Below are 13029 nucleotides of genomic sequence, written 5' to 3'. Positions count from 1 at the left end.
GACAGGAAGGAGGAAAAGGAGGAACTTACATCTTCAACAAATTTGACTTTAATTACTAATCACAGTTCATTTTGTCCTGGACAGGTGTCCACATTACCAAAACCACAGCCATTAACACATTTGTTGGCAGCCTCAGACAGGCCAAAGGCCAAAAAAGCATGGAAACTGGACAAACACCACAGCTCTGCAGGTGGTCACTCAAAAAACCAAGGAAGATTATGACATTTACACTCTTGTTGCATGTTCTCCTAATGCAAGATAGGGGACATCCATTTCCATAGCTGCCAAGGCTGATCAAATTTCACCTCACTGAATTCACCTTCAAAATCTCCCTCCTTTTCCTCTTCTACACATAAACACTTTTCAGAGCCTTAAATTCATTGCCTTACATTTACCTTCTGGTAAAAGGAAAAAAAAAAAACAACCCAGCAATTTTCTGGAAAGTCAGAAAAAAGTACTAATTCTCACTGAAATAGTAACAAATGATGGTGAGAACTTGTGGACAAAATATGAACCAGAACAAAATCAGCAAAAACAATCTGCAAATTAAATTTACATCCATCTGTGTGCCAGTTGGAGATCATTCTCCAGCCTTCTGCAATTTTCCAGAGCCCTTGCTTTCAAAATGGGATTACACTCACAAGTAACCCACAAACCCTTTTGATTTAGGCTCCCAGCAGTACTTTCCCCCTTCTCCTGGAAGTGGTCATAGAAGAAATGCATGATGAAGGCTTCTGAGCAGATTTAATTAACCTGGAAAGCAGTTTGGCATCAACAGAAATCCAGGGATGAATCCACCAAAAATAATGAGTGGGAATAAACCATTACTTCATAAAAACAAGAGCCATATCAGACTCGATTCTTCATGCTTATGTGTCACAATCTCCTCCTGTTTTGATTGTGGCAACTCAAATTGCTGCAGGAACACCAACAAAAGAACTTAATCACAGATTTTAAACTGGGTCTGTGCTATCTAACACCTCTGCTAAATTCAGTAGCAGCATTCCATTACTCTGTGCTTCTCCCTCTTTTCTGGGGAAAAGACCCAAGGCACATAAGGACTGTAATAGTCCCTGCCCTTAATTGATTTGATCTTTGATTTTTTTTTACTTTTCTGAAGTCTAGCCACTGCATAAATCTTCCCTCACCCACCAAATCAATAATAAAATAATAAGAAGTCATGTTTATGCTATTTTTAGTATAATTTAATTAATTTAATGAAAAATATACAAAAATAAGCTTGAAGGAAAATATGTATACAAATAGCTTCCACCCGTACCTAATTCAATCAATCAAATAAAAACCCTTGTGGAAAAGCCATTGACTTTTTATCCAAGAATGTCATTGATGACCAAATAAAAAAATGCCCACATTAACACAGAAACCCTACACTTTTACACAGGCATGTGTGTGTGTAAATTAAATATATAGCCTGGAATTTATAATTTATCCCAGTTTGGTTATGGATAACTGGACTGGGGAAGCAGGAGAGGGAAGTTCGCTGGAGTGATTAAAGTGCACACATGAAAAAGAAGGGTATTTTCTCAGCTGCAGCTGTGTTTTAGGTGGAGAGCACACACAAGGCTCTCTTCACTTTTTTTATTGGAATATTTAGGTGCTGGGGTAAAAGGAGGAAGTGGGATGGCTAAATGAATAGTGTGTGCTCACGGAGATTCAATCAAGGAATGGCAGCTCCAGACAATGAAGCCTCAGAAAGAGGCATAAAGGTTTAATAGTCCAAATGTTTGAACACGTGTATTTCTGTCCCAAATTTAATCTGATAACCTGTCTTCAAGGTTTTCCAGTCCTTACAGTTGAAAATGTCCATTTAGTGACCTGTTTAGGTTAATAGCTACACAAATGCTATGAAAACCTACTGATACTGAAAATGTTTCTTTTCTACCATCATTCTGGCTCTTGCAAAGATGACAGATGTCCTGTGTGAAAACAGAATACCTAATATACAGAAGAATAAAATGCTAAATGCTGCTAAGTGTCCTATAGTTCCATTAGCTTACTCACACTTCCAACTTTTAGGTGAAACCCATGCACTCAAAGTCTGTTGTTTGGATACAAGTGGATTTAACATTTCATCAAAAATACATTTCCATGCATAAATAAGCTGAATTTGCTGACTTCCTAGCCGGAGTGTGCTTATCTTTCATTTTATTGCTATTTGCTGTTTCCTGCATGGAATGAAGCTGTCCACTCACGAGGGAAGCACACGGTGCTCCCCCTGTGACAGCCACATTCAAATGAGCTGGGTGAGTCACAGAGGAAGAGTTATTTTTTAAATTCTATTTAAGCAGGTAAAAATTTTTCTCCAAAGAAAAACAACTACAGACTCAACTATTTTTGACCAGGACTTTTTTCCTCAATTGCTTTATTCTGAAAGATACCACTAAGATAAATATAAGATTCAGTAAGTTAGAGTCTGAAATTCTAATTTCTCTATAGATCCACAGAAGCCTTCCAGCTCCCCCCAGCATGTCCACCTCTGGTAGGAGGGGAAAGGTTTAGCTTTGCTCCTGGAGTGGAATCAATCCAATGTGAATATGCACTTCAGAATTTTAAATAATTACTTCCATGTTTCTTAACCTTTTGATTTGGGAGGGTATCAATATTTTGAGGAGAGGAACTGAAAAAATCATGCATGTGTCTCTCCATCTTCCCCTCACTCCCAAGAAATGTTCCTCAAGTCTGTTGGCCACATTCTGAAACCCCTTTGCACAGAGAACTCCACTGAGCCCCAGTGAGTCAAATTTGACTAAGGGAATTACGAGTTGGCTCTTTGTTAATTAGTCCCAGCCCTACTGACTGCACAAGGATTTCTGTTTCAGACATTTGAAAAGCACACAGCAATCATTCAGTATGTTCTGTGGTGCATTAGGCACAAGGTAACATAACTCATAGGAATAATTGAATTATAATTCACATTGAGAAGCCTGAGAGTTGCATTTGATTCCAGAAAAACAATGGAAACTCAGCAAGATCACTCACCAGACAACTTGAGCTTATGCAATGTGTTGAAGGACTTGTGGACTCAATTTTTTTCCTAATATGTTCAATGTATGAAACAATATTCCATCTCTATTTTAATAATGCTTTGTATTTTAATAATACAGTATTCCAAATCTATTTTTCATCTTCCCACAGACCAACAAGAAGCTTAGAAAGAAGCAGGGATTCTCCTCCTTGTTTTCTCTCTCAGAAGTAGTTTACAGGGGTAAAAGAATACAGCAAATGCTTATGAGCCATAAGGTGGTGTGGTGTGTTGGTGTTTGGGGGTTTTTTTTTTTTTTTTTTTTTTTTTTTTTTTTTTTTTTTTTTTTTTTTTTTTTTTTTTTTTTTTTTGTTTGGGTGTTTTTTTTTTTGGGTTTTTTTTTTTTTCTCCCCACGTGTATACTGCACTCACAGGGTCTGGGTCTCCCACAACATACAGGAATTAATCTATTTTCTCCTGAGGCAGTTTGCCTGTCAGTGCCTCTATGGGACTGGACACCTCATGAACACCTGCTGTCACCCAAGCGATACACACTGCACAAATATCACAAAATGCCATGAATTATTATGGGATACCCTGTAAGAAATCCCTTATCAGCTGTAAGAAACAGTGTGGTGAGGCCAGCAGGAAGAACACCTGTGAACTCCATGTACTGCACTATCAAATGGTCACTTTATCAAACAGACCCGGGGAAGGTCCTAAGTGTTCATGCTATATAGCAAAGACCAGATTTAGAATTATAAACTGGCACAAAGACAGGAAACAGATAAAAATTCCATCTTTTTTAATTTCTAACGCTGACTGCTTTGATGGGATGGAGAAAATGCCCTCGAGCCTATTTGAATACATTCACTTCACCATAAATCACAGAGACCCCTCAATTAAGCTTTTTGCAGGTTTGTTTCTCCTCTGCTGCAGGCTGGAGGTGAGCCAGCATTCAATGACCTTAGAATGACTTAGCTTAGAAGGGAGATGGGGCAGAGGCAGAGACAAACAGCAACAGGAGAGCTCCTCCACTGCAGACAGGAGTGTGGCCTCCTTTCAAAACTTGAATAACACTTTGCGTTATTTCAAAGAGAAAAGCCACCCTGATGTCCAGTTCAGAACCAGAGCAGTTAAATAATGACATGCCCTAGCTGGCATAAGTAAGCCAATTATCACTTGGCACTGAATTTTGAGTACTTTGACAGCCTTGCCAATATTTAGAGCAGGAGGATGTGCGTGTTCATGGCACGTGATGCAGGAAAAAATCATATAAAACTGAGCAGTGACTTTGGGAAAGCCACATAACAAGGACCCATCTGCAGCCAAAAGCTCCTCCATAAGATCCTCCTCCTAAATACAGCCACGATGTGAGTCTCTGGCCTGAAAAACTTGAGCACCAGCTGCTGTGGGAACTTCTGATTTCACATCTCGGCCTTTCTCCCACAGAATTTGCTAACATGGGAGTGCTAATCCATGCTAAATGCAGTCACTACATGAGAATTTCCAGCAACCGAGAGGGCAGTAAGGGCTGACAATAGAGGCAACAAGTGAGGACTCTGAAAATTGAGTTTTTGAGGGAATTGTGTGCCCTCTGGTGCTGCAGTGCTGTGAACTACAGGTGTTCATGTGTTTGGGAGAGATGACAGTGCATTTTCCAGCAAAGAAACTCCTCAGAGGAAACATGCATAAAGTCTGTCTCCAAAAGGAAGACGTACCACAGAGCCTGAACTCATCAGTTCAATCAATATGATTTATAGCAAAACCAGTCTATTTTCTCTAAGTTGACAATACACTTGGTATTCATAAATTTAAAAAGTAATTAATGTCAAGATACTAAATCAGAGAAAAACTTTTCCTTACTCCTGTAACAGTCATTATACAAATTGTATGTTTATTGTGCCGTTACTCACAGTGTGTAAAAACATCATGTGCATTGTGAAAATAATATTTCATTCTTGTTTTCAGATTGGCACAGTTAGTGGATGTTGTCACACAAGCTAAGAAACTCTCTTAGGTCTTGCAAGGTCTTTTGCAATGAAATAAAAATAAAAATCGGTCTTTTACGAACTACAATGGTGACCTCTCCTGGTAGAAAAATATATGACCTCTAACCATGGAAACAGATTAAGCCTCAAAGGAGGAAGTACACCTAGTCCACTTTATAGTTTATTTTTTCATTCCATATCCTGAAAAATCTAGATGCCATCTAGAAATCAAACCTGAAACACAAACTACTAGATCATCAAGAAAACATTTCGGCCTCTTGCTGTAGAGGCAAAAGCCTAATCAAGAGGCTTTGGCAACTTTTAAAAACATTTTTTCAGCAGAATAATCATAAAACCAGATAAAATTATAACTGTATTTTTAGAGAGTTAGAACTTGAGACAAAATGGGAGGATAAAATGTTACCTAAACCTGGAGCAACAGCGAATTAATCTCAGCTGTAACTCAGGATCATCTTGAGTGTTGCAAACATTTTATTCACAGCTGTGCCTTGTTCCACTGCACGTTTCCCCACACACTGGACAAGTACTTTTGCACGCATCAGATCCTAAGTACTGCTGGATAGACCAGTGAGGGCTATACAAAGAATTACAGGGTCCTCCACTCAGGAGAGAAACAAACCAATTTCATTTTGAACTTGATTCAGTAAACGCTTTGGCCCAGTTTTGATTTTCACCACACTGGCAGTGTCCTCTGCTCCCAGTTTGAAGAGAGCAGGAAGAATGCACAGACACAGGTTTCCATATTTTAGAGAGATAAAACTCTGCTTTCATGAACAGTCAGCTGTGGTATGAAGTAGATCAGAGTTATGATCCTCCCAGGAGTAAACAGCAATCTCCACACTTCTGTGGGGTGAACACTTTCCTGGCTCAAATGGGAGACCCAAGTGGAAATTCCTTCAGGTAAAGGTGGGAAGATGTGCTCCAAGCAGGAGTCCAACCACTTACCTCCTGGCAACAAGAAGTCACCCAACTCTATGAAAAAGAACTGATTTAATTAGCTCTAAAACCAATCTTTTGTAAATTGAAGTGAATTGATTTCAGACCAAACCAAGTTTTAAGACAAATATGTTCTAGGCAAGTGACTCTACAATAGCTAGCAGAACAGCTACTCTCCAGCTACTGTACTGGCCATTTCTAGGAAGGAAACTAAGGAAACAGCAGGAAAAACTCCAGAGAGGCACCCTGCAGGGTAAGGCTGTGACACAAGGAGGTCAAGAAATTGTTCCATTGACTGTGCATGATTAATTTGTTAGATGATAACATCACTTAAAAATAGCTGGCAGTGATATGTGGGCAGTCTGAGAGCCACGCATCTGTCTGTGGCTCGTTATTCCTTGTCCAACAATGAGTCTGCACACGCACATTCCATCTGCACAGAAACAATCAGCTGAGCCAGGATCACTGCTCCCAGCAGTGCCTGTGCTGACCTGCAATCACCACATCTCAGGGAGCAGGAGAGGACCACACATGATTGGCAGAACACTGCACTTTGCTTGACACTGAATTGTGGCTTAAAGGCCAAGCAACATTTGTTACAGGATTGGCTTTAATCAAGATCTCAGAATAACTCTGGGATCTAATGATGGCTCAGTCAACAACACACAAAAGCTGCACATGTTAATGTAGCCTAAGCCTAGGAAAACAAAGAATACCTGACTTTTATTTTCAAAGAGACAGAAAACCAAACTCTACCACATTAAAAGTCACCATTTAGCAAAAGGAAACTACAGTTAGGTTACTGAGATCATCACACACTGAGATCAGAGGATTTGAGTGGCTAAAATACAGATATTGCAAGGAACTGTTTGTAATGTCCACTCTTCTAAGTGTCCTGGTAGCGTGCTTTGTATGAGGATTTTTAACAGTTATCTCCCCTTGCTCACCGAAAGCAATTCAAGTGTAGTTGAACTGATCAGCCCTTCCCCAAAAAAGTTCACTTACCATCCAGAAAAGGGTTCCAATGGCAAACTCAGAATAGTGCTCTATAGTAGACAGTACACTGAATATTAAACAAATCAGCACCAGGAGAAATCTGTAAAAAGAAAACACTGTTTAGTGACCTGTCAGGTTGAACTGTAAATCTAGATCTAGTTTTTTTCTCTCATTCACATAACTTTTTTATCACAAACACTTTGTGTTTAATCAGTCCATTCTTCCTTTTCAAGTGTGTATCATCATTTTGCATTCATTCAGCTTTCAGAAACATGGAATAAAAAAGACAGGAAGGCTGAACACAGTAAATCAATAGGTAAATCTCACATTATCAAGTATATTTCTCAGGGAAGGTTGTCATAGTGAATGTTTCGTGTTTCACTGATTGCTGTACAGCTTCACAAAGACACAAACTACACTCAGTGGGTTTCAGTGGCTTTTACATGAAAATTACAGGTGGAAAAGCTTACCAGGAAGGGGAAAAAACTCTTGTACAAGCTAGAGACCAGTGACAAGATGAATCCCTTTGGGGTTTATCCACAGCCTCGCCCCAGTGGACACTTTTATCAGTGTTCCAGAAGAGGAGATGAAATGCACCTCATCAAGCTGACACAAGCCCAGGAGTTTGGTCACTAAGTTTGAGGGCAGAGCCCCTGGTTAGTGGTGCCTGCACAGGCTACAGAACAGATGCACAGGAATCTCATAAAACTTGGCAGGAACAAACCTCAGGTCCTACACAAAGTGTGGGGTAGAAGACTAAAACATGTCCCCCCGACCTCCCTTTGCCAGGCTCAACTCGGGTCCCTAATTCCCAGCTCCTGTGCCTCCCTCCCTCACGCCATGCCCAAGCAGAGAAGGGGATGGGGAATGCAGGGTTGTGGTCACACTACAGCACTTTGTCTCTGCCCCTCCTCCCTCCTCCTCCTCCTCCTCACACTGCTCCCATGCTCCATTGTGAGCCCTTCCATGCGCTGCAGTCCTTCAGGATAAACCTTCCCCAGCAGCTGCAGGGAATTTCTGCTCTGGAACCTGCAGCCCCTCGTCCCCCTTCTCCTGCTACTCTCACCTCGGTGCTCAGAGGTTGTTTCTCACTCTTGCTTTTCCCTCTCTTCTCACAGCCCACACGTTGCTTTTGGCCTTTCCCCAGGAGCTCTTCCACCCAAGGCTGGGGGCTCAGCAGTACATGTATACACACAGACATTAAGGAGCACACAATACAGAATCCCAGAAAGATTTAGCTTGGAAAAGGCCTCAAAGATCATCAAGTCAAAACAACAACCCAACAATTCCAGGTCCGCCATGGAACCCCAAGTGCCCCATCGGCACATTTTTCAAATATCTCCAAGGATGGTGATTCCACCACTTCCCTGGGCAGCCTGTTCCACTTTTTTACTCACAGATGCACTTCATACGTACGTATCCATACATCTAGAGAGACAAAGTTCTCAAAACGCAGATACAGGATAGAAAATAAATACTGCCAGGTACTACTTGGATATGGAAAACACCCAAAATGTGTTTGCCTCAGACGGAGGGTAGGCTGAGTCAATATTCTTTATGTAGCACATTCAAACCATGACTAGAACCAGGGAAAATGGGACATCATTGATATCTATGGAGCCCATCAGCTTTCCTTTTTTTTTCTTAGAGTGCCTCAGAGTTTTAGACTGCCTTGGGTTCCCCAGGAACACTGGACAGGTGATAATGAACACTGGAAACAATTCTTCGGTACGTTTGGTCCGATCACTCACACACTGCAAGAATCTGCTAACAGAGGCAAGGAGAGAGATCTGATTCTCCGCTGCACCATAGACAACAGGTGACCTCTTCAAGCCTAAAACTGGATTTAAAGTCATAAAAAACAAAAGGTCCTGCTTCCTTTCATCTGGATCTGGAAGGGCTCTGACACTATTTAACAACAAGTGGAGATTTGAGAAGATCAGGGCCACCATTAACAAACGGATGCCATAAGTAGTGGTGAGAGCTCTACATGTACATGTACAACTGTCTCTGAATCAAGTTTGAATTTCTTCAACTTATCCTGATCCACAATATAAGGGAAAGGGGATTCAGATAACACATCTTAGTCAAGGGTAGCAGCACCTTTAGCTCAGGACAGATCTTAGCCATGCTCTCATGGTTTATGAGTTACACAACCCTTCACTCAGTCCTGCTACTCCTTTTGCTTCAACATGCACGAGTTGCCAAGTGTATTATTCACCAGTTTTACTCCCACCCCCAAATTTTTGTCTCTGAAAACAGTGTTGTGTCACAGGGGGTACAGAGACCTGTCCAGTGCATAATAAAACTGATTTATTGCTTCAATGAGCTGCTGCACTGCCCAGCAGTGATAAAGATAAAGCAGCAGAGGGGACAGAACCCAGCATTCCTGGAGAGTGATGCTCCAAAAAGGAAATCAGAGCAAAGCCTTGAGGACAAATACTGAACACAATTCCTTTGGCAAATGGAAAAGAACAAGTTGATAAGGGGTTCAAAACATAAGGTTATTGCCAGTGTCCAACACTAGACGAGTCTAGGCTTGGAAAACTGCAGAACTTTAGCCTTTTCTTAACACAGCGGCACTGCCTTCCATGTAAAGAAAATGCAGGTGTAAAAGTAAGGTAAGCAGGGTCATAAGAACCTCTTCTTATACATTTATTATGAGATCAGTACTGAGTACCTCACTCTGTTGGATGCAGTGCTCCACCAAAGTGTTTCTTTATCCAGATATCTTTTACTTCCAATCAGCAATCCCAGTGACGGGCACATGGAGAAAGACATGAAAAGGTGAATAGACTTATCCACACATCAGGACGGTATTAAAAGCCCACAAAACTCTCCTGCAGCTTAGCCTATCCTTCAGTCAATGGTCAAGGGAACATTTTAACTCAGTTTGTCCCTGAAACCAGCATATGAAACAACTCCAGCAGGGACGTACAAAGAGACAGACACTTCCTCTGAGTACAGACTCTTGCTTTCTTCCTGATCCCATTTCAGTTATATCCTTTCAAACTATCTTTGTCTACTTTTACTGCACTCACTAGTAATACATAAAAATCCACGGAGAATTCACATTCTACATAATTTCTACCAAGACCTTGAGGATGACATTGTACTTTACACCTTTTCCACCCTAAGAGAAGCAAAGAGAAAAAACAATATTGTTACATACCCTGTAGATATTATCACTACATCTTCAACCATATCTCCTTTTAGGCTTCAGAAAAAGCAATTAAAAAGAGGTTTATGAAAAAATTGAGAAAAAAATTATACAAAGAGACAAGCTTGTAAGGATGTAAAAGTTGGTGCTTCTTTTTCACTAGGGGACCCCAAACTGCCAACACAGCCTGCAGATCTTGTGATTTTGAGCTAATTGTTTCTTCCCTCCTGGTTTTATGTATTGAGATTCTCCTCTCTCTCTCTCTTTTTTTTTTTTTTTTTTCCTTTCCCCTTCCATTTCCAAATCACACACACTAGAACCATTCAAAGGGCCCTTTAAATTAACTTAATTTATAGCACTATATCCTCTGGCCAGTGAGTGTCACTCCTGCCCAATGAATAGCAAGGGCAGCTCACACCAGCTGAGTACAGATTCAGTTGCAGTGGGGACAAAGTCAAAGACAAGCACAGATTGATGACTGAGTGAGGGCACCAAGAACAGCAACAACCACAAAAGAACAGAACAAGCCTCACAACCCCCCAATCAACCAATCAAAAAAAAAAAAGACCCCAAACATTAAAAGAACCTCCCAAAATAAAAAGAAAGCAAGTTCATTCACATAATCAACCAGTAAACCATGAGCTTACAGTGAAGATGTTGTCCCAATAATCTCTAATCTCAGCAAAGAGGCGCAGAAACAATCGGTATAGAAAAGAAGACTGCAATGATTTGTATGGAATTAGAGACACGTGCTGCACAACTCAGCAGCAAATTGTGGTGGCAGCATTGCTGCAAGGCGTTTGTCACTGGAGAAAGATGTTTTTCATTAAACAAAAAAAAAATCTCTTTTTGAATCCACCATGGCTGAAGGATACAGCCTGTAAATGCCCTTGGTTGTAAATCCTAAACCAATCCCAGCGATTTTCCCCTTTCATGTCATGAGAAGACCATACTTATTTTCCAGCCAGGCAATTTACCTGGAGAGAAAAAGAAGTGTTAAAAGACATTAAAAGTGCTCATAGTTACCCAGGCAATTGTGCATCAAGGCCCTGTGGACACAGATCCCAGCATGTCCCAGACCCTCAGGGTTTGACCTGGCCAGATTAAAGCGACTGCCTGTAGGCTGCCTTGTCTTGGAGCAACACATCCCCAGGGAGGAATTCAGGAGTCTTCCAGTGCAAGAGCTGTGCAGTCTTGTCAGATGTTAAACAGGATTATCTCCATTTTATTCTTTCATGAATAATGGGATGTAAAAAGAAAATTGTTCAGCTAGCACATACAGCATTACCTATTACTCAGAAGATCCAGAACACAGAAACAAATATGTTTTTCTAGTGTGTATAAGTGCAGTAAAAAGTTGTCTGTTCAGTACTACGAAGTAACCAACCAATACTCTCAGTTCTACTGCTCAGGAATGCACTTAATGTGATAATCTTCTGCTGGCTTCCTCCAGACTCTGACCATTCTCTCAGTCTTTATCATACAGTTTTAGTCATAGAAGATGGAGCACCAGGTGATTTGAACCAAGGCCTTTCCAGTACCAAGAGCTTCTTTTCTGATATCAGCTCCCAAAAATGCTGGAAACCTCTCACACCAGTGGTGCTTTACATTTCAAACAAGACTTCCTTTTCCAATGTAATCCCAAACAGATGTAAGACACACTAATGACCCTGCTGTGGGCAGGCTATCATCTCCATGGGGACACAGCAACCTGCTGAAGTGAGAGGGAATGGAAGAACAAAATTACTACTCTACATGGAAGTAAATCTGCCTGTCCTTTACTGGAATTGCTGAGAAACTGAATTTGAGACAGATGAGGGACAGTTTCTGGTATTCCCAGCCAGAGCCAGATAGAGTAAAGAAGGTAAAAATAACAGGACGTGTCAAGGTAGATACAAAACCAAATACAAGCCCAAAATGGTTCTTGTTCTGGCAGTGATCTCACAGTACCTGATCACCCAATCCAGGCAGCAGTTCATGGATGGACACACCCTCAGTGTGAGGAAGCTGGGACTGCTTTCCTCTTGGATTTGTAGGTTGGGAGAGGGAGCCTTGAGGTGCCATTCAGGACCCCTGGTTTACACAGCAGCCCCACAGCCAGGGTTTAGCCAAGGCTGGTGATGTCCCTGTGTGCACTTACAGCAGTTTACGCTTGGCGCTCACCCCAGGATGTTGTAAAGAAGCCACGGGTGGAGTTGGTGAGTAGGTGGTATCTGAGTTACGACAAAGTGCTGCAGACAAATAGTGGAAACAAAGGTCAAGTCCTCCCTGCACCCCAAGTAAATCCACCGACAGAGAAACCAGCAATCCTTTTGCACCTTTTCTCTAGCACAGTGGAGCAGCATCTTCTTCCCCCTCTGGCATCTCTGAGCCAGCAGTCAGCGCATGCTGCTTTCACAGCTTCCTTTATGTTACTGTCACTGTCCCTGGGCCACACACCACAATGCAGGTTAGTTTTGATGAGTCCACCTTCAAAGATAAACAGCTCAATTACCTGCCAGCTGATCTGCAAAACTCAACAAGCTCCAGCTCTCTAGGCTCGCAGGCAGTCAGAAAAGCTCCTTGTGGACTGCTTCTAACAGCCTCTGGTATACTAAACATAGCTCTAACCAATGACCTTTCTAAACACACTGGAGGAAAAAAGCTTGGGTGAGCTCCAAATTCCCTGCAGAGAGCGGGATGCACGGTGCCACAGGCAAACCTTCAGCAAGGCTCCTCACTGAACCCTTCTGGGTTTGTCTCAAGGTCTCACTGCAGGTGTTGGTTTGAGGGTCAAGCTGCTCCTTCTAAAGGAAATGGCAAAATCTACCAGTGTTAACTTGTTGGCAGCTGCCAAACAGATCCTGGGTCTTCCTAAATATTTCTCATTAGATTTCTGGGATACCTAGAGGTAACGCAAGTGGATAGGTGTGTGTTTCATATTGCTGATTTGAGGTGAAGTT

General features: G+C 41.6%; 1 protein-coding gene across 1 annotated transcript in view; it reads right to left on the bottom strand.

The window, feature by feature from the left end:
• LOC120752097 (potassium voltage-gated channel subfamily KQT member 1-like) overlaps positions 1–13029 on the bottom strand; it is a 411281-nt gene that overhangs the window by 385687 nt on the left and 12565 nt on the right. Inside the window, exon 3 of the mRNA XM_040062756.1 lies at positions 6937–7027. Within this exon, the coding sequence (XP_039918690.1) occupies positions 6937–7027 (91 nt within the window). The remainder of the gene's footprint in view (positions 1–6936; positions 7028–13029) is intronic.

This window comes from Hirundo rustica, chromosome 4 (genome assembly GCF_015227805.2).
Source record: "Hirundo rustica isolate bHirRus1 chromosome 4, bHirRus1.pri.v3, whole genome shotgun sequence".
NCBI classification, from domain to species: Eukaryota; Metazoa; Chordata; class Aves; order Passeriformes; family Hirundinidae; genus Hirundo; species Hirundo rustica.
Note: the sequence above shows the minus strand (reverse complement) of the source record. Positions and strands in the feature narration are given on the sequence as shown.